We start from the raw sequence: 25,000 nt of genomic DNA on the forward strand, positions 1-25,000 counted from the left end.
CAGCAGGAACGAAGAATCAGCACTGATCTGACAGAAGGTCAAGATGTGTACACTGCTGCCTGCAATTCTGTGATCCACAGGTGTGCCTTGTTGATCCTAGGAGTAAGCCCTGTCATCGAGGAGCTCCAGAAACGAAGGGAAGATGAACAGTTACAGCAGCCTCCCTCTGTTGCTCCTGAGGGTATTGGACTCATGACAAGGTGGGGTTTGCTGACTGCTTACAGTACTTAACTCTTCTCTACTTCCTTCATAATTGATTAAATAACCTCAGTTTTCCTCTGCAGAGTCTTACATTGATTTATTTTTAAAAAGATTTTTGCCTAGAGTAATGTTATGTGTTTGTTGAGGATTGATTTTTCTCAGTTTTCTTTGTCCACATTAACTAATCCCTCATGAGAGTTTTCTTCTGTGTGGACCATATTTGCCTTTCAAAGTTAGGCTTAGTGATGAATATTAATGAAGTCCAGATCATCATGTGTATGGATAATCTGAGGTAATCAGGGAAAAGTATTTATTTTTCCTAAAATATAATACGGTACAAAAAATTCGTAGGATACTGTTTAAATGCTAAAGTATCAAAACCTATTAAGAGGGAAGTGTTGTTAACGATTAATTTTTATAAATATTCTTAGCGTATTGGCACGTGCGAGTCACTGTTGTTAGGTGTTGAAGAATAACAAAAAAGGCAGACAGCACATTAAATTGGGAAGGTGTGTAATTTAAATAGTGTAAATATTACATAGTTGCTTTTAATTTTAAAACAGTGTTACCTTTTCACCCACTTACCCTGTCTCTCTTCTCTTGTCCTCTCAGCTCAAGTGTTTATGTAAACTCTGTAATACTTAACCGAGGCACTGGAATGATCAGTCATTTGAGGTTGCCACTTATTCAGTTGACCACTGAGGGTGTAAGAAGGAAAAATGTTTACTAATGCCCTTAGAAGCTTAATAACTGAAGCCATCAGACCACATTTTTGCTCTTTGCTGTGGTCTTGCAATATTCTTTGATAGTTTGCTGTCAAATAAAACTGTGGTGCCTGCTAAATGTGACTGTTTTGCCTAATACTAGTATTTTCTTTGTGTGTACCCATGAAGCAGGAGTGAAAGTCTTACTGCAGAAAGTCGCTCCATTCATGCAAACTCAAACTACAGACTGATTAAGTCAAGAAGTGAGTCTGATTTATCTCAGCCAGAATCAGATGAGGAAGGTTACTCATTGGTAAGTAACTAGCATTACATGTTTAGAGATTGTCAATATAATACTTAAGTGGGAACATTTGTTTAGGACTGTATTTCAATATAGAAATCTCTAATAACCACCATTGTTAAGATAGAGTTATGGGGCTAAAAAAACAATTGAAATTATTATAGCTCTATTAACTTCCCATCTTCTGTGGGTGAGGGGTGCATTTTAAGTACTCAAATGTTGTGCACCACAAGTTCACCTAACAGAATGAGGCTTTTCTTAATCTTTTAATCTAGAGTGGAAGACGAAATGTTGATCTGGATTTGGCATCATCACACAGAAAGAGAGGTAAGGGTTTTTTTTACCTAATAAATATAGACCTGATAAATATGTCAGAATTTCTTAAGTTAAAATGTCCTTTTACAGTTAAATACAGGACATAGTGGCAATCAGGGTGTTAAAACTGAGTATTTAAAAGTAGCATTTAAAATAATTATTGCTTACTTTTTGTTGTGCTAAGTTTTGTTGCTTTGTGGCTTGGCTATCATATGTCTTAGGTGATAGCTGTTTATTCTAGTTTCTAGAATTGCAGTGCTCCTTTGAAACAAGTGAGGATTTCTGTGAGATCCTTTGGAATTGTAAAGGAAACTGTCAGTGGCAGCACTCATTGAGCTGCAGTTTGTAAATAATGTTGAAAGGAATTTCTTGTACATGGATAATCAGTTGAGCAAATAGAGAAATTTACTAGAGCTGTTCATACTGTGACAGCAGGATGTGTGTGGGTTTCTCAGTGTTAGATCTACCAAAAGGGCCTCTGTTAGCACTTAGGCCTGCAGTATATTATTTGAAGCCACCATTTTATGCTTTGCCATTAATCCAATACAGAACTTGTCACTTGCTTTCCTCTATATCCTAAAAGTAATCTAGGATATCTTGGGTTAGATTTGAGATGCAGTGTATCTTCCAGATTATGGTTCCTGGACTGTTGGTTAGACAAATGAGGCTATTTTGGTCATTGACTCCAGGAAATAACACAATAATAGACCAACCAGCATATAGAAGTTTTTTTATTATAGGAGATGCTTCACCAGGTTTGTAACACTGAGGAGATCAGAGAAATATGCAGTTTATATGACTTCAGGTCTAGAACCTAAAGAAGCTCAAATAATTTATTTGCAAATCGAACACTGAGACATGTACTGATACCTGGTATTGTTTCTCTGGATTATTTTATATGTCCTATGGTCCTTACCCATTAATTTGTCTGGGTTTGGCACTTGGAAGTTAGTCAGCAGGCAAAAATAAAAACTAGTGTAACCACACTACTTATTACAGAACTGTGGCGACAAATGATGTTTCCAGCTGAGGTTTTGCAGGGTTAATTTATCTTCAGCTATACTCTATGCAGACTATTTGATCCTTGCAAAGTTGTCAAAATAATGTAGTGTATGTAGGGTGTCAGTGGGTGGCTGTTACAGGCAAGAGAGAATTCACTCTGGAGTGGATTGGCTTGGCTCATTTTAGACCTTCAGTTTCTTGAATTCAGCGTTCCTCATTATTCAAAATTCAGATCACATTTCCTTAATAAATGAATCTCACTCTGGGTTATAGTCTTGATTTTTCTGATATAAAAGCTGTTCCTATTCATAAATAGCAATACAGAAAACTTGCAGTAGAAAAACTACTGATACAGTAAGTTAACTGTTCCTGTATTCTTGCAGATGAGTATGGAATGAAAGCATCCTGTTTTTACTCAGTTAATGTCTTAACCACTCAGTCCAATCTTTAACCTAGTTGCCTTCATCCATTATTTGTTGTACCTGTTCAGACATAAGACAGCAGTGTTCCTGCTTCAGCCTGAGGACACTTTAAGTATCTTGCTCCTTGCTACTGTTTAGTTGTTTCTGAATTAGTAAACTTCTTCCATTCCTCAGAAAAAAGTATTTTTCAATACTTTTTTCCGTAAGAGGTGATGAGCACGTTGTTACCCTCCTATGTAAGCCCTCTGGGTTTTTTTTGCTGCTTAGATGAATCTTTTTCAATGTTGCAGATCCAGAAGGTAGGCCTCAAAATGTTAGACCTATCACGTACAGTACTTGTGGGATACTATATGCTGCCTTAAGTACTTGACAGTAAAGAATGAGTATTTAGCAGTGCAATCATGAACGTAGTTACAGACAAAAGAGTGTCTTTCAGTCTGGGGTTCACATAAATCTTAATTCATTGAGTTTCTGTGTGCTTGTGTGTAGTACTCTACTAACACAGTTGGGCAACTCAGAAAAAAGCAGCAACTTAAATCCAAATTCCATTGAAGTAATTTTGTGTACCTGTAGTAATATGAGCTCTGCATTTTGATTAAAAGATCATGCTTTAGTGCAGGATGTAAACGTGTCTTGTTGTATGCATATACCTAAGCTATACTAATTCAAAACAAGTAAATATGAGTTTCTCCAAACTTTGCTGCTTAGTATGTTATACTGATTGAGATGAGACTGATCATTGAAGTCTAAGTGAGAACATTACAAGGGAGAGATTTTATGAATATGTTACCTTCTGTTTCAAATGTTTGATTTGTCTTCTGATTTTTGTGTGGTGTAGTGTATTTACTCCTTTTTGGCCAGTTGAGCCCCAGAAAAAAGAAGAGCTTCAAGCAAGTAACTGATGGCATGTTTATTTTTGTCTCTATAGCTTCCCTATGTATTTTATGTTTTATGAAGTGTGTATTGCAGCTATGCCATATTCATTTAGAAAACTCATTATTACAAGCTGGCTTATAAGAACAAGTAAACTTTTTTTTACTCTAAGCTTAAGGTTTATTCTTATGTGCAACTCTATTCATGTGATTGTAGAGGCTCATGGAAGTGCTAAGCTGCAATCAATTCTATGTAATAGATATTACACAGAATCAAGCTAAGCTCTAATATACAATAATATTTTTTATTATTCTATTGATACTTAATATGAGGTGGGGTTTTCTTGTAAGGTTTGTTAACTGTCAAAACAAAATTTTCTTCTGATGTGCTGTTAATCCTTGAAAGGTCTCCTAAAGCCTATGATTTACAACACTGGAGTTGCTTATTGTTTCTTTACAAACCCATAGATTCTGTGCCATGTGTCCCAGTGCAATGATGTGGGACAGGCAGAGGATAGGAAGCTGATGTTGCTTTGGGATGCTTTAAGTTCTCCTGATATTGAAAGACTGTTTGGTTTAAGGAGGCTTTTGAAATACGTGTTGCTATACAGGCAACATTCTGTGGACTTGGTATGTGGTATTGACTGAGTAATAGCATTTTGCCTTCACCTCAGGCAAAGAATGGTGTAGAGTGGTTGCTTTGAGAGTTAGTCCTAAGTTCACAAACTTGCGTCTGTTCTGTGAGCAGCTGCTGACAGAGCTACTGCAGGTAGGCAGTGTTTAAAGGAGGTCCTGAAACTGGTGTCGAGTTCCCATTGGAACTCAGCCTCTCTGAAGAAAGAAGGTTTTCAACAGTTGAATTTCTCTGAATTTTTGTTGCTTTTTCCTGAAAATGGCTGTTTAATAATGTTTGAGACCTGCAGACAGGTTTTAACAACTGAAGTACTAACACAGATTTTTATGAGTACTGTGAATACGCTGTGATTCTCTACATGATGTCTGTAGCTCATTGTGTACAAGAGACATTAATATGAAAATTCTATGTAGATTGTTTGAGATAATTCAAACTAGAATTTCAGAGTGAATTTAAACATACATTAGGTTTCCAGATAGGTCTCCAGATGTAACCTGTGTGGGAAGTTCTTTTGTTGAGAATCTGCCCTCTTGTAATACTTTGCATAGCTCCAAGTCAGCTAACAGCATTTACAAAAATAATCAAATACCAACTTCTGTGTATTTAACAGCTGATGAAGGTGTGAGTTCAGTGGTGTTACACTCATTTCTGTCAGGGATATAGTGTTAATTACAAAACGCTTTTGGAGATCAGATTGAATACATGGTCATAAATAAGTTCCAGTGCTGCAGATTGATGGCTGATGCTCATTTGAAGAGGTACATTTGTTACTGATGATGAAGTTTCAGGTAGTGTAATGTCATGCCAGTTTAACAGGAAATATTTGAAAATAGGCTTGTGACATTGCCAGATGAAGATACAGATAATAATGCATGCTCTAGATAGTATTTAATATACATGTATGTCTATCTTGAATCATAGTAGAGTAAATGTTCTCTGTTAGTCTACCATTAAAATTTTCTGTTCATTTCTACACTAATGAATTCTATAAATATTTAATCCAAAATTAAGTGCTTTTTCAAAACTATAAAATAAATAGTGGCTTCATTACAATAAAAAACCCCTCTTGTTTGACAGTTAGAGCTTAAAATAAATGTCCAAAGTGCACAACTTTTATTGTGGCAGATATTTCTTTACTATTTTGTCATTTAGCTGCAAAGCATTTTTATTCGGTGTTCTAGCTTAAAGCTGAGCAGTTTGCGTGGCTTCTATATTTTTGTTTTATCACTTGGCAGCCTGTTGCAATACTGCTTCACATAATTGAAAGTAGTACAGCCTTTCCTTTAGGGAAATTGCTGTAAATTGAAAGAAAGTGTTCTGCTCTGAGTTGCTTAATGCATGGTGTAGTTGACATGAATATCCATTTTCCACCTGTATGAATAGCAGCAGTTCAGTATTTACCCTACTGTGAAAATGTGTTACCTGGTGGATTGGAATTTATCAGTCTTCATTGTGTGTATCTTTAGGAGCAATACACAGTCAAGTGGAATCTTTAAGTGACTCATGGGCTCGACTGAAACACAGCAGAGATTGGCTCTACACTTCCTCCTACTCATTTGTTGAGTCCTATTTTGATCTCTCAAGATCCCTTGGAGTTCATACTTTGATTGAAAATGTTGTTAGCTTTGTAAGTGGGGATGTGGGAAACTCGCCAGGATTTAAGGAACCAGAGGAAAGCATGTCCACCAGTCCACAAGCATCAATCATTGCAATGGAGCAGCAGCAGTTGAGGGCTGAGGTAAGTTTCAGTTTAACATCTTTTCTTACTCTTTGTGTGTTAGGCTTGTTTTGTGGATTTTTTGAAACATTGTCCAAATTGTGTCTATTAAGGACATTTTTCTTTCTGATAAAATATCTTAACTGGAACTGGGAACTTCATGTAAATAATTCTAAAACAAAACTTAAGGAATTCTTTTTAAAAAAAGTTTTTAGGAGAAAACAGCTGCCTCATTTGTTCTCACTTATGGTTGAAGATAATCTGCTTCATAAGGATACTTGCTACTTATTAAATACTGTCTTTTGTCTGCCTTTATTTTTAGCTTCGTCTTGAAGCACTTCATCAGATTTTAGTGCTTCTGTCAGGGATGGAGGAGAAAGGCAGTGTGCCATTAATGGGAAGTCGTCAAGTACCAGGATTTCAGTCTTCTTCATTACTTACTTCTGTTAGACTACAGTTTCTTGCTGGCTGCTTTGGTTTGGGCACTGTAGGACATGCAGGTGCCAAAGGAGAAAGCATAAGATTGCATCACTACCAAGTATGTACTTCAGTAGTTTCTACTGTTTCAATAACTGGGTGATAAAAATCTGTCAGTCCTTATAATATTTATTTGTTTGACCCAGGATGGTATCAGAGCAGCTAAGAGAAGTATTCAAATTGAAATCCAAGTGGCTGTACACAAAATTTACCAGCAATTATCAGCTACATTAGAAAGAGCTCTGCAAGCTAATAAGCATCACATAGGTAAGTCAAAACCAGATTTGCAAGATGTCCTCTGATGTACAGTACAGCAGCTTACATATTTAACAAAGCAGACTGATTTTAGTGACCAGAATTCAGTGCACTGGAGTATGGCTGATTGAGAAAGAGGAGCTTTTTAACCTTTTTCTGTCTTAATTTTCTTCACGTGTTAAACCTTTTTATTAGAAGACTTCTAAGTATTGTCAACCTTTCTGTTCTGCATACCACGGTCTTCTACAGTCACCTGTGTCCTTTGTGCTTCAAAGTGGTTTTCAGGTCTTTCAGGGATAAGCAGTTTTCTGAAGACATGAAGAGCATCCAATCTTTTTTCCTTTGGTTAAGTGAATTTTGTTTAAACTCAAAACCAAAGACCAGGATATCTTGCACTTTTTGGAAGCTCTTTCTCCTGTCCTTTTATATCCATATATTGCTGTGTGATTTTGTACTTAAGGGGTAGCTGGAACTCTGCACCTCTTAGTTCCGTTCTGTGTGCACTGCCTGAGAGCTTCAGTACAGGAGATAGTCATGTAATTTAGTTTGTCAGTAGAGCCTGCTGGGCACTTACTTGAATTGTTTTGTTATTTCACTTACAACTAAAATACAACTCAAAGGAGAATCAACTTGAAGTATAAGTAGACAATTAAGTATTTTATCCATTTTAGTTACCCTAGAGAGGAGATTCTGGTTTGAGATTTAGCCTTAGAACATCTGTATCACAAACTGGATGTACACAATGTTCTTGGACAAATTTGACATAGAAGTTGTATTGAGTTAAAGGGGGCTACAAGAGTACATAAGAAAGACTACCTCAAATTGTATGGCAAAGACTTAACTCTTTACTTGACAATTTAATTCATTAAATTTTATTTTTAAAAATAATTTGTTGTTCTACTGTCTTAGTATTCTTACTCTAAACAGCTTATTAATTAAACACAACTTTATTTTAATCTTAGAAGCCCAGCAGCGTCTTCTGTTGGTAACAGTCTTTGCTCTAAGCGTGCACTATCAGCCTGTTGATGTCTCCTTGGCCATTTCCACTGGTCTGCTGAATGTGCTGTCACAGTTGTGTGGCACAGACACCATGTTAGGACAACCTCTGCAGTTGCTGCCCAAAACTGGTGTTTCTCAGCTCAGCACAGCTTTGAAAGTAGCCAGTACAAGACTACTTCAGATCCTCGCGATCACCACAGGGTGAGTATCTATTGCTCCCTTGTTTTCAGAAAACCTAATAGTTAATTTTTTTCAGCACCCTTTAAAAATAACTTCTCTTTTGTGTAAGCTTTCTTTAGTGCAATGAATGTTATTCAGCATTAAGTAGAAGAGGGGGGAAAAGGAGTAGTCAGATTATTGGTATGAACAATGCATATAATATTGATAAATATTTTGAAATTTAAGTGGGGAGTTTGGATCAGAACAATTAGAAATTTATGATATGTAAACATGGTATTCTAGTGTTCCCCATTTTCTAGTCTGGCTTTTTATCTAGATTTGATCCGTTGATATGGTGAAGCTTTCTGTTCCTGTGTAAAAACAATACCGGTAACGTGATAGCAGCACATTATCCTTCTTTTCAGAATACAGTCATTATCTGAAGAATACTCACTTCTGCTAGACCAGGCAACAGCATCAAAAATCCTGTCAAATAGTTAGTCTGAGTAAAGAAAAAAGCAGTGGAGAAGGTATCTCTATTTGGAGCAGGGGTATTATTTGATACTTAGTACATGCATCTTCATTTCACTGTTTTTAGAACACCCTGCATTTACCTGCCATATCTGTTCTATAAAAAGACCCCAATACACTGCACCAAATTAAAAAACCAAACCAAAACAACCACAGAAACAACACCTCGTATTTGGAAGTTGCAGTGAAATTATGTTCAGTTGACGAAGTTATTCTTTTTCTCTTAGGAAGTACTGGAAATACATCCTTTGATTCCAAAGACTGGGCAGTTTTAAAGTGTCTTATAAGTAGGGTTCAAATAAGAATTGTTTGCCAAGTATATGGTGAAGGATGAGGAAAAATAACCTGCTGCAATAGAATGAATTAGAGTTAGTGCTGTGTTAGGCACAGTTGTCACTTGCACTGACTTTATAGTTGCCTCTTTATGTTATTTTTCCTTGGATGGACTCTCAAACACTTACTTTTGCTGTTTTGTGTATGTGTATAGAACCTATGCTGATAAACTGAGCCCGAAGGTGGTCCAGTCTTTGCTGGATTTATTATGCAGTCAGCTGAAGAACTTGTTATCACAAGCTGGTGTGATGCTCATGGCTTCCTTTGGAGAAGGGGAAGGTGAGGAAGAAGAAGTGGAATCCAAAAAGGCAGATTCAGATGGAGATAATGAGAAGAGAGACTTCAGAGGTAATTATTTTGCATAATTTCTGTTACCATTTTGAAATACTAAAAAACATAATAAAAAAAACAACTGACTGTTGAGGCCCTCACCTCATCTGCTGTATTTTGACTGTTGTTGAGTCATTCTTAACTTTGTAAATTAGATAAAATTATTACTTTATTTAATGCTCAGTTTAGATTAAATTGATTTGCATATCAAGTCTGTATAAAGGTAGGAGCAGGTTGAGAATAATAATTACTCCATCTAGTTTGGTACTTGGAGGAGAATACTCTTTTCCTCAAAAAAGGAGTTACTGGTAGTAACTGTCATAAGAATTCAATTATATAAATTTGAAACTGCAAATGAATGTAACTTAATTCAGGAAGGTGTTGCATTTGTTTTCTATTATGCAGTTTTGCAGTCTGAGTGGATGGGAAAAGGTTGAACCTACCTTGCCATGTTAAAAAAACTAACAAAAGATTTTCTGAAATAATAACAACTTCACATGATTTGCAGTCCCTTAATGAGCAGTTTGAATTTCTGTGGAAATTATGCTTTTGAAGAAAATTTTAATTGTAGCTTGGTTTTAAGTGTATATATAGCTTTGTTTGCTTATAAATGATGCATGGCTGATAAATTCATAAGGTAAGTAATAAATTAGAAATTAGGAGATAAGGTCTTACCTACCTTGAAATATGCAGCAGGAGTGTGAGGAAAAACAATGTTTTGCCTCAAATAGCCCCATAAAACACGAACATACTTAGAAACCAGTGGCTAAATTTTATATTACAGGTACTTTAAAAAATAATAATGTGTATCAGGTTTACGTGGCAAGGTTTTGGTAGTGGGAGGAGGCTGCAGGGCTGGCTTCTGTGAGAAGAAGCTGGGAGGTTGCCCTGTGGTAGACAGAACCAGCTTCAACCAGCCTGAACTTACCTACTGCTGCCACTGCCCAAAGCTGAGCCAGTCACTGATGCTGGTAGTGACTCCATCAAAAGATATTGAAGAAAGGGTAAAATACACCTCACAACACCTGTGTGAGAGGGCACTGGGAAAAATGGGAGGGAACATGCAGACACCAAGGTCAGTAAAGGAGGAGGGGGACAAGGAGGAGGTGCTTCAGGCACTGGAGCAGGAATTCTCCTGCAGCCAGTGGAGAAGACCATGATGAAGCAAATTGTCCATCTGTGGCTTGGGGGGGGATCTATGCTGGAGCAGTCTGTTCCTGAAGGACTGTACCCTGTGGATAAGGTTCCACAGCGGAGCAGTTCCTGAAGAGCTGCAGCCCATGGGAAGTGCCAGTTACGGTGCAGGAGTAGGAGAGGTGAAGTGCTGTGTGACCACAACCCCCTCACGTTCCTAATCCCTCTCCCTGGTCTGCTCAGGGCATGGAGATAGAAGAGTTTGGAGTGAAGTCATTCCTAAGGAGGGGTGGTTAAGGGGAAGTTGTCTTTTGTTCCTCACTATCCTGCTCTCATTTTCATTGGCAGTGAATTAAATTAGTCTTTCCCATGTTGAGTCTGTGTTGCTAATGATGACACTGCCCTTGTCTTGATCCATGAGCTTTTCATCTTACTTTCTCCCCATCTTGCTGAGGAGAAGTGAGAGAGCAGCATGGTGGGCACCTGTCAGCCAACCAAAGCTAACAGCCAGCCATCATGCAATGGCTGTGTATAACTGTATTTTTACTTTCAGGACATTTTGTTGCCAGTAACAAGGACTGCTAATAAGGCTGCAATAATAAGGCTGTAAATTAAAACTTTGTATTTTCCTTCCTAGCTGCTCTCCGGAAGCAACATGCAGCGGAATTGCACTTGGGAGACTTCCTTGTTTTCCTGCGTAGAGTTGTATCTTCAAAAGCAATTCAGTCAAAAATGGCATCTCCAAAGTGGACAGAAGTACTTCTTAACATTGCTTCTCAGAAGTGTTGCTCAGGTATGATCTTTTCAAAGTGTGCTTGATGGTTATTTGAGTTTCTGTAGTGCAGTCCCTAAAAACAGGTCCTGTTAGAACATGTTATATAGCAAACAACTGCAACTAACTTCGGTAGGTGTACGCAAGTTACGCTTTGCAGACTTGTGCCCTGGTGGCAAGCAGCTGGCATCACAGGTGGGTGCCTGATGCAGAAGTCACTTTCAGATTAGTAACATGTCATTCCATCTTTAGGAGTTCCCTTGGTTGGCAATTTGAGGACTAGACTTCTTGCACTGCACGTACTAGAAGCTGTGTTACCTGCTTGTGAATCTGGCGTTGAAGATGATCAAATGGCTCAGGTCTTTCTATTTTGTTATAAGCTTTTACACATCTTCGTTCAGAAATTCTCATTAAGCTATTAAATATTTCGTAGCTTTCTTTAGAATTTAATCAAGTGAGGATCAGTGTAGATACTTGGTTAGCTAAGAGCACTAAATATTTTTACATTTATACCTACAAAGCGAAGTAAGACAATGTAATATTTTCTGTTGGATTTATAATTATCTTAATTACCTTGGATTTATGATCTGAATTATATTCTAATACACCAGGTTGTTGAAAGATTATTCTCACTTCTGTCTGACTGCATGTGGGAGACTCCAATAGCTCAGGCTAAACATGCAATTCAAATAAAGGAGAAAGAACAAGAAATGAAGCTACAGGTAATGATACTTTTACTTTCTCTTTTGACTGACTGCAGTCAGTCAACTGAGTCATGTGTACAACAGATATTTTGTCCTGTTTCTGATAGAAGCAAGGAGAGTCTGAAGATGAAGATGAGAATCTTCCCATACAGGAAGTGTCCTTTGACCCTGAGAAAGCTCAGTGCTGCATAGTGGAGAATGGGCAGATTCTAACTCATGGAAGTGGAGGTAAAGGATATGGCTTAGCATCCACTGGAGTTACTTCTGGGTGTTACCAGTGGAAGGTAGGTTGCATAAAAGTGTATTTATTAACTTCTCTCACATTGTTTTGATAATATACTATGATTACAGTTGGACTTGATGATCTGAAGAGTCTTTTCCAACCTAAATGATTGTATGAAACGACAATTTTCAATCCAAAGTGAAGGTTTTGTGGCTGGTTTTGGTACACAGATTGGAGTCTGTGAATGTGTGTTGTGAATTTGTAGAGGTGATGGTACTTGTCCCTAAGATCCATAGTCCAAATGTGCATTGTCTTGCAAAACTTACCTAATGAAGTATGTAGAGTTTGAATTTTCTTCTTTAGAAAAACACTTCACAAAACATTCTGTTTTCTTGCAAAAAAAGACACATCAAGCCCGTCTGACTGAAAAGACCAGAAAATGACCATACATTATCTGGAGTGATTTTTTTAGGAACATGGGTATCCCCATGGTTGTGGTCTTTGTTAGAGCCATCTTTGAGCATAACACTTCAACTTTTTTTTTTTTCCCTTGAATCTGTGTAAATCACTCACAGTGAACATGAGGACTAAAGCTTATTTATTTCTGTAATATTATTTTTAGCAGTTGTAACCCAGCTTCTGTGTGTGTGTGTGTGTGTGTCTTGAAACACACACTGGAAAAAAACTGACTTTTTTTCTGTATTTGTCATGCAGTTTTCTTAATTACTAGTAGGTTAAGATTCAATTACTTGTTAGTGACTGACCCTGTGCACCAAGATGTCGTTAGAGGTAGAGTCTGACTTTAGCTTATTAGCTTGTTATTTATTAAAAACTTCTGAATAAACCAGTTAAAACTATTAATAAATGTGTAAGGTAATTTTTCATTGCTTTATTGTGTTAAAATGTATACTGTTGACTTTTTCCCCCTGTTTTGCTTTACTTGCTTAGTTCTACATTGTGAAGGAGAATCGAGGGAATGAAGGCACCTGTGTGGGAGTTTCTCGCTGGCCAGTACATGATTTTAACCACCGCACTACCTCAGATATGTGGCTGTACAGAGCCTACAGTGGTAACCTCTATCACAATGGAGAACAAACTTTGACCCTGTCCAGCTTTACCCAAGGAGATTTCATCACATGTGTATTAGATATGGAAGCAAGAACTATTTCCTTCGGTAAAAATGGAGAGGTATTTAACTTTTTTTTTCCTGTTATTTTTCAACAGTAATTTGACACTTGTGTTTTAATTTATATAAAGCTAAGCATGGCAGTTAAAACATGACAGTTTCAGTATTTACATGGATTATAATACAGGTATAATTGGCACATATCGTATTTTTGCTTGTTAAGGTGTTCTAAGTTTTGGTGGTTTTGTTCTGTTTCTAACTAGGAGCCAAAACTAGCTTTTGAAGATGTGGATGCAGCAGAGTTGTACCCTTGTGTCATGTTCTATAGCAGCAACCCAGGAGAAAAGGTAACTTAAGTGTTCATGTTCATAGGTGTACTGGTTTTGACTAGGATAAAGTAAATATTCTTCATAAGAGCCTGTGTGGTACCGTGTTTTTGGATTCATGACCAAGCCAATGTTGATAATGCATAGTGATTTAGCTATTGCTGAACAGTGTTCACACAGCATCAAGCCTTTCTTGTTTTCTCACTCTGTCCCTTCCAGCAAGAAGGTTGGGGTAGGCAAGGGGCTGGGGAGGAGTGCAGCTGGTCAGCTCTCCTAAAGTGACCAAAAGGACATTTCATACAATAGAACATCAATGCAGAACAATAAAACTGCAGGGGAGCTTGCCAGGGGTTTCTGTTGCTCTTGGACTGTGAGCATCAATGAGCTGGTGGTGAGCAATTGCCTTTTGCATCACTTGTTTTCCTTTGTTTTGGTTTGTTTGTTTGTTTGTTTTGTTTTCCTTTTTTTTCCTTTTCCTTTTTTTCCTCCTTTATTTATGAAACTTTCTTTATCTCAACCTATGAGTTTTCTCACTTTTGTCCTTCTTGTTCTGTTCCCCATCCTGCTGAGGGGAATGATGGAATGGCTGTGCAGGACTTAGCTGCCTTACTGGGGTTAACTCTTAACGAGGGGTCCTAAATTTAGCCTTTCCAGTCACTTCTGTTCTCCTCTGTGTCAGTGATATGAATGTTGGCATTTTTGGAAGTAGAGGTGGTAGCTGACAAGCACTAGAGAACATGGCTGATGATTCATTTTGGTTTATGAAGTGGGTAGCCCTACATGACTTGCACACTACCTAGACTTCTAATAGACTTTTTATTATGCAATCTATTGTAAAGTTAAATGTATTTTATCTTTTAGAATTGATTTACAGACTTAATGTAATGCTCTACACACAAAATTGCATTCCCCAGACACAAGAGAGAATGTAGTGTTAGGAATTCCAAATAATCTTAACAGGAGAATCTGTGAACTGTTTTAATTTCAGCATCCTTAAGTTTGAAGAGATGCCGGTTTTGATTGGTGTTAAGGTGGATTTCCTGGGCATCTGAAGCAAAAAAAGACCATGTTAGGTTTTTTTCTCTTCAGTAGGAGACTCATGTATTTATTAAATGAGCTTCTTCAGTTATGGTGAGAGAAAACTTTTCAACTGTTCTCTTTAAACACTTAGGTGAAAATCTGTGATATGCAGATGCGTGGTACACCAAGAGATTTGCTACCTGGTGACCCCATCTGTAGTCCTGTTGCTGCAGTGCTGGCAGAAGCCACTATCCAACTCATTCGTATCCTCCATCGCACAGACCGGTGGACACACTGTATCAATAAAAAAATGATGGAAAGACTTAATAAAATCAAAGCATGTCTTAAAGAAGCAGGCCAGAAGCTGAAGAAAAGTCGCTCAATTCAAAGTCGAGAAGAGAATGAGGTGAGAGAGGAGAAAGAAAATAAAGAGGAGGAGAAAAGCAAACATGGTAGGCACGGTCTGGGTGACCTTTCAGAGCTGCAGCTGAAGATGCTCTGTGTGGAAGTGTGGCCTGTTCTAGCAGTAATTGGTGGAGTTGATGCTGGTCTTCGAGTTGGAGGTCGATGTGTACACAGGCAAACTGGACGTCATGCCACCTTGCTTGGAGTAGTGAAGGAAGGCAGCACATCTGCCAAAGTTCAGTGGGATGAAGCAGAGATTACTATCAGGTATGCTCATTTCCTTCACCTTTCATAATCTAGTGGTGTTCTGTGTTTGGAAATCCTCAGAAGCAAGATACATTTTACAGTAGAGTCACTCTAATTGATTATTTAAGCTTAGACTTCAAATCTGACTTTTCAAATCAAATACTGTGAGTTATTTTTTTATGCTATCTAGTAATAAACCACCTTGTATATAAAAAAGAAATTGGATGGGTTTGCTTTGATGAACATCATTAAACTTCTTAGATTTGGCTATTAGGTTTCAGAGTTGTGATGTGACCAGCTTGCTTTCCTGGACTAGAAATGAGCATTGCTTGTTTTAGAAGTCATATATATTGGCTAACTAAAACATTACTGCTGTCTGAATTTGCTGCAGTTCTTGGTTATGTCTGTGACACAGATCTTCAGTGGGGCTTAGTGCAGACTTCCATTGTAAGTGGTGGACCTGGTTCTGGAGACCTGATTTGATTTATCAGATTGGACAGCAGGTGTCTTTGTGTTATTATTCCCTTCTTAGGGGGCTGGAAATGGCTCTGTGAGGCTTGAGGAGCGGTTAAAGTCAGGAAATGGGAGGATTCTCCCTTCTTAATGCTGGGTTGCATGATGGTATTCAGATTAGTGCAACCTCAAAATAGTGTTTGTTTATTCTCTGACCTGCCTTAGAGAGATAAAGGAATGCCCCTGTATAAAATGTCAACAACTCCGGAGTTGTTCTGCAGATGATGGTGAAAATTGAGGAAGAAGCTTGAAGGAGAGACTCCTTTTTCCACCTGTCTTGCAGACATGCCTTCAGAGGGAAGGCAGTTGGAAGAAAATTGTGAAATTAAGCTGGTGGCTTTGGCCCATGCAGGAGTTGACACTGTTTGTCTGTAGAAAAAAAAATTATTAACTAAATTTCTTAAACTACTTCTGGCTATATTTCTTTTGCCACCAGTTACAGATACATTCTGAAACAACTGAGGAGAGAGTTCACCTCTTAGAACTGTGGCAACACTATGCCTGTTCTGTCTTTATGCAAAGGGTATTGTCACTTCAGCTGAATAAACTGAAGTTCAATTGATTGTCAAATCTAGTTCCAGATGGGCATACTTGAAAGAACGTATATGTGACTACATAGCTTTAAAGTAAGTGTGCCCTTAAAATAATGGCAAATATTATTTGAGTGAAGTGGTACAGCCCTTGAACATTGGCAAGCTTTTGGTAATGCATTGAATTAAGTTCAGAATGTACCTTCTTAATTAAAACCAGGCTAAAACTTGCTTTCATTTTTAGGTAGAAGTTTACTTTATAAGATGCAACAACATTTTGGGATTATGAAAGCAAGATTTTAAAGTCTTTTATCGGCTGGATGTATTGAAAATACAAGATATATGGAAATATAGGCTGGTGAATTTTTGTCCCTCTTAGAGTGAAAGTTAGTCAAGTGTAACATTTCCTAAATATTACAAAAAATCCAGTAAATATGGATGGACAGATAGACATATGTCTGTTGGGTTCTCTGACCTGTGTTTTTAAAAAGTCACTGTCCTCTCTTAAGTAATCTGTCCTGACATATCCAAAGGCAGAATTGTCATAAGCTATTAGTAGTGTGCTCCTTGTGATGAAGAGTTGAACAGGAATATGAGGTCAATCAGAGGCTTTTCCTTAACGTGAAAGAAGTTCAGGAGGGTTTTCTTTTTAAGCTTTTATACCAATTCACGACTTCACCTCAGGTATGGTGATAAAATTTGGCTTCAGGTAGTTTTTCTTAGCAGAGGTCTGTTGAGTATTTCTAAACAATACACCAGAAACCTCTGTGAGCACAGAATTGATGGCTTCTCTGGTGCTTCTGGGTTTTAATGCTTGTTTAAAACCTGTGCATGCTCTCTTGGCTTTGCTCTGACATCATATCTCCCCATTCTCTGATCATAACCTCATTTTCCTCTGTTTACATTTAATTTTTAGAATTGATTTATTTTATTCAATATATTTTACGTCTTACTTTGCCTACATTATTTCCTGTACTTTCCTTCTGTCTCTCCCTCACTTGCTTTTTCCTATGTCATTCTGATCTTTATTAAAGCTTCCCAACTTTTTGGTCGCCTAGTGATACTCCATTGTATAATCTGGAGCCCTGCGAACCGCTGCCTTTTGATGTTGCAAGATTTCGTGGGCTGACAGCTACTGTGTTGCTGGACCTTACCTATCTGACTGGTATTCATGAAGATACAGGAAAGCAAAGCACCAAGAGACACGAGAAAAAACATAGACATGAATCTGAAGATAAAGGGGAAACGGACCAGAAAACAGAGGGTGATGTTGGATCAGATATACGATTAGTACAAAGTGCCGATGATATCAAAGGACACGGTGCAACAAGCTCTAAGTCAGAAAATGAAATTGCTTCTTTTTCTCTAGAACCATCAACACTAGGTATGGAATCCCAACACCAATCTGCAGAAGGAAGAAAAAAGAATCATGAACATACTCCAAGAAGTCATGATGTAGTGCAGTCAGAAATCAGAGCAGTACAGCTATCTTACCTTTATCTTGGTGCTATGAAGTCACTTAGTGTTCTTCTTAGCTGTAGTAAATATGCAGAACTACTGTTAATACCCAAAGTCCTGGCAGAAAATGGTCACAACTCTGACTGCGCTAGCTCTCCAGTTGTTCATGAAGATGTTGAGATGCGAGCTGCCTTGCAGTTCCTGATGCGGCACATGGTGAAACGGGCGGTCATGCGCTCACCGATTAAGAGAGCTCTGGGACTGGCAGATTTGGAACGAGCACAAGCCATGATCTACAAGCTGGTGGTTCATGGGCTGCTAGAGGATCAGTTTGGAGGCAGACTTAAACAAGGTACATTTTCAGAATTATGGAAGTATAGTGCTAAATTATTTTTATGTCTATTAAAATTAATAGTAACAGTGGTAATACAGAAGCCATAATCTTGTAATTTTGTAGTGGTTATACTTCAGAGGAATCTAAATTGGACAGAGAATTACTGGTTTTAGTTACAACACTGACTTTATTGCCTTTTCCCCATTCTTTATTTTAACAAATGTGAATGGATATCATTAAGTCAGAAATATGAGTTGCTAGTTTATATTAAATACTTTTTTAAAACGAGTAGTTCTGTATGTACTTGTCAGAAGGATTTGTATCTGACATACAAAGTTCACCATTGTTAATCACAGAATCACTTAGGTTGGAAAAGGCCTTTAAGATCATCCAGTCCAACCATTAAACAAAAAGCCCCTTCAAAAATCTGATCTTTATGCAGCTGAGTTGAAAACATCTTTATAGTTAATCAGCTCTGTTTCCAGATCTGAGACGACTTTCCCTTTTGTCTACAAGAAAAAACCTAGCAGTTACAATCTCAAATCTAAATACCATGAGATCTAACCAAGTAAATGGCTTCTGTTATCATGCGGGAAGACTTGTCTTCTATTTATCTGCTATTGGCATGACAATAGCAAGGGCAAATAGAGTGATTTATGCACATAAGTTCATCAGTTATTGGCAGAAGTATTTGTATGGTGAGAGTTTTTGCGCATCCCTTTCTTTGGAGGGAATTTTAAATAATTAAAGTTATTTTTGGAATTTTAGCCACAGCTACTATTTTGCTCTGCACAATTATATTCCTGTATGTTTCTGTAACATCCTGTTTTTCTGTTGCAGAAGTAGATCAACAGGTAGAAGAAGGTGATCAGTCTCAGCAAGCCCAAACACCAGTTACAACCAGCCCTTCTGCTTCTAGCACAACATCTTTCATGAGCAGCTCTCTGGAGGATACTACCACTGCTACTACTCCTGTGACTGATACTGAAACAGTTCCAGCTTCAGAATCACCTGGTGTTATGCCTCTCAGTCTTCTGAGGTAAGATATCTTTCTTTTCAGCATATATGATTTTGTAGGGAACCAGTTGTGTGGTTGATTCTAGTTGTTGATTCTCAAATTAGGTAGAATTCTGCGATCTAAGACCTCGTTTCATCCTACCCTCAAATACTGAAGTGGAAGTAGAGTAAAGCCAGAGTTAATCTGTAGAGGGTATTTGGGATGTGAAACAAAGTCTGCTTTACACTGGATAGAGTCCTATTCTAAGTTCATTAATTCTGTTCATGTATCTGACCTCTGTTCATAGATCTTTTGCCGATACAATTTGACAGAAGCCAGAACAATGTCATTTTACTAGGACAGTGTCAGGCTGAGGTCTGACAAAGTGGGGAAATGGCAAGTGTTTACTTCTCTTCTGTCTCCTTGGACAGCTGTTGGTCTGTGAGGGTTTTCTCTAGGTGCATAGTTAGGTTTTAATTTTCCAGACTATGGTGGTAGGAATGAGCTGTTTTGACAGGGTTTTTCTGCCCTCCCCTGTGTATGTATTGCATGTTACCCTTACAAAACTCCATTGTTGTAAAGTATGAATTGCCAAGTGCACTCTAATTTGCTGTTTCTCTTGTATCAGAACTTTTCTAGCATAGCTCTTATTAATATAAATGTATATTGTGGGGCTTTTTATAGGCAAATGTTCTCCAGTTATCCTACAACAACTGTACTTCCAGCACGACGTGCTCAGACTCCTCCAATATCATCTTTACCAACATCTCCTTCAGATGAAGTTGGAAGGAGACAAAGTTTGACTTCTCCTGATTCCCAGTCTGCAAGGCCTGCCAATCGAACAGGTAAACTTGTAGACAATACAAATAGAAATCTGGACAAGTTAGTAAATTCACAGAAGATCATGTAGTTTTTTTAAGACATTGAAAACCAACAGGATTTCTTTTTCATGCAACTTAATATGCAAAGTATTGTTGAAAACCTTTTAAGGCTTGTCCTTTTTAGGACAAAAAGCTATCTGTAGGCTTCATCAAGCAAAATAAATTAGTTTTTAAAAGCTGTGAAATGGAATACAAACTACATGTGTAAAGCAAGAATTCAGTGTATTTAGTAATTACTTCAAAATGTTTTCAGAGTTACTAGAAAATTTGGGCTCAATAGCAGTTTAATATGTTGTATAGCAACTTGTCTGGTAGTTTCTTTTTCTATCAGATTACTTTCTCCTAGCCATAATAGTGTCTTTGCAACAGTGTTAAGTCTTTCGTTGATGCTTTTGTCCATCAGACCTCTTTTATTGTAGTAGTAGAGAGGAAATTAATTAAGGGCAATTACTTCTTTATTTGAAGCTAATATGTCAAAGTAAGGAAACACTAAGGAAAGAAGTAAGCCCTTGAACATTTATTGTTTTCTGTCTTTGAAGCCTTGTCTGATCCAAGCAGCCGACTTTCAACATCCCCTCCTCCTCCTGCCATTGCTGTTCCATTGTTAGAAATGGGGTTCTCCCTCAGGCAAATTGCCAAAGCTATGGAAGCTACAGGTAATCTATAACTATAATGTCTATTTAAACAGAAAAATTAGATCAATATGAAAAACTTTTTTTCTAGTGGAATACTTTTTAAGTTCTATGAACATACTATTTTTCACCATTGGTGATATATAATACAATTCTGAAATGTGATTTCCCTGCTTCCAGGTGCCAGAGGAGAAGCAGATGCACAGAATATCACAGTGCTGGCCATGTGGATGATAGAGCACCCTGGAAATGAAGATGATGAAGAGCCCCAGTCAGAAGGGACTGCAGATTCACGACATGGGACAGTCATCTCTGGAAGTGGTGGAAAATCTAGTGATCACTGTTATTTGCAGTCACCAGGTGATATCCCTTCTGCTGATGCCACTGAAATGGAAGAAGGCTTCAGTGAAAGGTAAAATGTAGTTATCTTCTAATTCCTTGTAATCTGCTGCTGAAACTGAAAATTTCACAAGTTCATTGCTGCTGACCGAACTTTACTTTGTAGTGCCAGTTGAAAGTTTTGTTCTAACGTGAGTAAAAACAAAGATGCAATTACATTAGATGTACATAGTGGATTTCTTTTCCGGAACTGTTTGTGCACAGAACTGATGAAGAATGTACTTGAGCATCCTTCCCTCAAACACAAAAGAGGAAGGAGGAATGAAAAACATGAGGGCATATATCTTACATTTTACCTAAACAACCTGGTAATAAAGCAAAATTTTATTGTTGTGTTTTCTTTTTTCTTGAGTGTATTAATAAACAGTTATTTTTCTCTATTTTTCATTTTTCAATTAATTCTTGTCTTGTCCAGAGAAGATGAAACTGAAGTTTACATTCTCAGTCACCTTCCCAACGTAAAATCTATGTGAAAACAAAGAGGGAAGGTGTTTGCTTTTCTTGTGTTTTCTTTTTAATCCTGAAACCAGTGGTTATATTTTTAAGTTGCTCCTATTAGGAATCATACTAACTTTTCTGTTAATGGGAAGGATGACAGTTACAAGGTGTACTTTGAGAATGCTTTTGTTCTGATTCCTTGATCCTACTGAGGTAACTGTTTTTAAGTTTCCTCAGTTACTTTGTCCCAAGTAAACTGTCATTTCATGGAGGACTCGCAGATTTCAGTTAGGATAAATAAACTAAGCAATCAGTGTTACTAAGTAACTTAAATTCATCTTTTGCAGGAGATTTTGTGCAAAAGATGGAATGACTGAGGTGGCAACAACAGAAATGTTGGGTTTATTTCTTTTAAAAAGGAGGAGAAACATATTTTGAGCTGTAGTTAACACTGACAGCATAAAATATGAGTGCTCTCCCAGAATTCCTGCAATGCCTTAGGCAGTATGGAGGCATCAAATAGGTGTTGGCATTTCTGCATCTCACTTTTTTGAGGTGTATCTCGCAGTACCAAAGACAGTAAATAAATGCTGCAGTGGAACTAGAAGTTCTTGAATTCCAAAATCCCTTTTTTTCTTCCATTAAAGAGAAGTCAATAAATGTGATCTCAGTATTGTTCCTTATGTATTGCATGTGACTGTTTAAAACTTGGTTTGATATACCTGTAAATTTCAAATTCTTGCAGCCCTGATCATATGGATCATGCGGATAATGCAGCTTCTGCAAGTGGGCCTCCTTCAAGGAGCAGGTCAGCTGTAACTAGGAGGCACAAATTTGATTTAGCTGCCCGAACACTGTTAGCACGTGCTGGTAAGTGTGCTGGGAAACTTCAGGGTCTTTGCTTGTCCAGTAAATGAAGAGGAAGGGAGTTGGTAACATGGAAGTTACAAAACTCTCCTTCACGTATGTGGATGAGAGTATGTTTAATTTAAGTGTAATGTGGTAATAAGTAGATTATGTTGAGCCAAAGAGTTAAAAACAAAGCAAAAGGAAGCAGAGGGAAGTTGAAAGTCTAGCTGTCTTTATTACATGCAAAATAAAAGTGCTCCCTTATTGTTTTTCCTGCAGCGGGATTATACCGCTCTGTACAGGCCCACAGGAATCAGAGTCGAAGAGAAGCCATATCTTTGCAGCAAGATCCAGGGGCACTTTATGACTTCAACTTGGATGAGGAGTTGGAAATTGACCTGGATGATGAAGCAATGGAAGCTATGTTCGGGCAAGACCTGGCTAGTGATAATGATATTCTGGGAATGTGGATCCCAGAGGTATTGGATTGGCCTACCTGGGTGTGTGTGACTGCAGCGGGGGCTGCTGTAACTTACTGCTTTTTGCATGTTCATGTTTTTCAATTTAAAGTAACATGCATTTGCTTATAGCCTGTCTGAAAACATCTTACTAAATGCCACCAATGCTTAAAATCTTTTATTTTCTAGCTTCGCTTTTAGGTAAGAAGAGCTCTTTCTTGTGTTTCTTGCTCTCCAATTCTACATATGCATAGGTTTTTCTTCTCCCTCCCCTGAGAGATGAGAACAGAACTAGTATAGTTGTTGTTTTGGTGATATTACTTAGAAACAAGTAGGTGTTCCAGATTGCTTAACTGTGTGGGATAACAAACACAGTTGCTATTTTTAATTTAAAATAGTAACGATAATAACATAATCTGATCTGTAGCAGCATAATTTGCATTTAAATCAGTATTTATTTATTTAGTCATGTCATGTATTTAATTCTGTAGGAAGGCTGTGGTGACAGGCCACACTCAAATATTGTATAGCCCCAATAACAATACATTTGGGGTGGAAAAGAAATATAATTACAGCATCTTGTTCATCTTTGGATTACCCTTGTCAAATTAGACAAGCAACCCACAAGACTAAGCTTTCATCTCCTAATTACAGTGTCACCTGACTGATATGGGATCAAGTTTCAGTATGCAGAATGTATTTTTCAGACAGCTTGTTTCTCTGGAACGTCACAGTGAAATTACTGACTTAGGGCAGAAATGTAATTATAGAAAAATAAAATTAATAATCAGGCAAAATCTTGGAATTTATTGACACAAGTAGTAATTGTTGCTTAGTAAATCTGAAGTCTGATTCTCTGGAAAAAAAAAAGGGGGGGTTCCTTCTTCTTTGTTGGATCTATTCTAGTCAAATTCTGAGGAGAACCAGTAACTTAGCACTGAATGTGAAATAGCAGTTATATGTGAAAAGTTAATACTGTCAAAAATTTTCAGTCATATTTGAAAGTAAATAGGAAAATCTCATCCTCTGAAACTATGCTTCTGAATGTTTTTTCTCCTCTGAGATGGTCTGCTCTTCATTATGTCATAAATTGTCTATTTCTGCTTTGCTGTTGTGCAAGGTAACCATATAAATATCACTCCGTGTGTAATAGAAATGGGCAGGAACATCCTCCTAAAAACACTGGCCTATTTTATATCTAGTTTGAAGATAATTATTCTTTACAAATAACATGTGAAAATCATGCTCTGCAGCATGTTTGTGAATCTGAAGACAGAGAAGAAGTAGTGGTTTGTGAGCTGTGTGAATCCAGTGTTGTCAGCTTCAATCAGCACATGAAGAGAAATCACCCCGGCTGCGGCCGCAGCGCAAATCGCCAAGGCTATCGCAGCAATGGCTCCTACGTGGATGGCTGGTTTGGTGGGGAATGTGGAAGTGGAAACCCATACTATTTACTGTGTGGTATCTGCAGAGAGAAATACTTAGCCTTGAAGAGTAAATCTAAAGCATCAACTTCTGAAAGGTACAGCAGTACATGGCAGTGACATGCTCTGTGTAAAGAAACAACTTAGAAAGGCTTAAAAGCTTCAACATTCTAAGAATTTGATTGAAGAAATTATAGTTCCTAGCAGAATTTGCCTTTAGTTATTCTAACTGGGGCTTAAAGGAATTCTCTGTATTCAGCAAACTTAGAAAAAATACTCTCTTGATATTTCTGTTTTTTAAATGAAAAACAAGGAATTATTTTGAGGTGTTGCCTACTCTTTTGAAAACTTCCTCTTTCCATTTTGCCTGGAAATTCCAGTATTTTTAATGAGCCTTTCTCACATTAGTACTGCAAAATGCTTCCCCCCTCCACAGACACTTTTAGAACCCCTTTTATTTATCTCTCTGTTACTAGCCATTTCTAGAAAACTTACATATGTTGACCTAACAGTAAAGTAACTTAATAGTAAACCAAATTCAAATTGATTATGCATATATATAAAGTATTAGTTCCATTCACTTATTTTCTTTCTTGTTTTTTCATACAGATACAAAGGCCAGGCTCCTGATTTAATAGGCAAACAAGACAGTGTTTATGAAGGTACGTTTTTAATTTGCTGAGGATATCAAATAATTTGCACTGGCACAGTGTTTTATTTTTCCGTAAAGGTACTTCTATGCACATAAATCTGTCATGAAACTGCATTAAGGTGTACTTTAAAATCTTGTTCAGACTAGGAAACTAGATGTAGTATTTTCATTTTTTTTTCTAGTTTGAATAGGTAGAACAACCTCAACAAACAGTGGCATCTTTTCCT

General features: G+C 37.5%; 1 protein-coding gene across 1 annotated transcript in view; it reads left to right on the plus strand.

Annotated features, from left to right (window-relative positions):
• The window catches only part of HERC1 (HECT and RLD domain containing E3 ubiquitin protein ligase family member 1), a 74,032-nt gene that overhangs the window by 22,891 nt on the left and 26,141 nt on the right, over positions 1-25,000 (plus strand). The window contains exons 24-47 of the mRNA XM_009994373.1: positions 1-200; positions 1,098-1,218; positions 1,482-1,533; positions 5,918-6,189; positions 6,491-6,706; positions 6,792-6,912; positions 7,863-8,100; positions 9,077-9,270; positions 11,024-11,179; positions 11,411-11,517; positions 11,770-11,880; positions 11,970-12,146; positions 13,034-13,273; positions 13,475-13,558; positions 14,709-15,229; positions 17,286-18,061; positions 18,884-19,082; positions 19,725-19,885; positions 20,461-20,577; positions 20,734-20,965; positions 22,136-22,260; positions 22,519-22,739; positions 23,951-24,219; positions 24,731-24,783. The exon at positions 1-200 is cut by the window's left edge and continues 1 nt beyond it. Coding sequence (XP_009992675.1) covers positions 1-200; positions 1,098-1,218; positions 1,482-1,533; positions 5,918-6,189; positions 6,491-6,706; positions 6,792-6,912; positions 7,863-8,100; positions 9,077-9,270; positions 11,024-11,179; positions 11,411-11,517; positions 11,770-11,880; positions 11,970-12,146; positions 13,034-13,273; positions 13,475-13,558; positions 14,709-15,229; positions 17,286-18,061; positions 18,884-19,082; positions 19,725-19,885; positions 20,461-20,577; positions 20,734-20,965; positions 22,136-22,260; positions 22,519-22,739; positions 23,951-24,219; positions 24,731-24,783 — 4,963 coding nt within the window. The remainder of the gene's footprint in view (positions 201-1,097; positions 1,219-1,481; positions 1,534-5,917; positions 6,190-6,490; positions 6,707-6,791; positions 6,913-7,862; positions 8,101-9,076; positions 9,271-11,023; positions 11,180-11,410; positions 11,518-11,769; positions 11,881-11,969; positions 12,147-13,033; positions 13,274-13,474; positions 13,559-14,708; positions 15,230-17,285; positions 18,062-18,883; positions 19,083-19,724; positions 19,886-20,460; positions 20,578-20,733; positions 20,966-22,135; positions 22,261-22,518; positions 22,740-23,950; positions 24,220-24,730; positions 24,784-25,000) is intronic.

This window comes from Chaetura pelagica, unplaced genomic scaffold, assembly GCF_000747805.2.
Source record: "Chaetura pelagica isolate M959 unplaced genomic scaffold, ChaPel_1.0 scaffold222, whole genome shotgun sequence".
Taxonomy (NCBI): Eukaryota; Metazoa; Chordata; class Aves; order Apodiformes; family Apodidae; genus Chaetura; species Chaetura pelagica.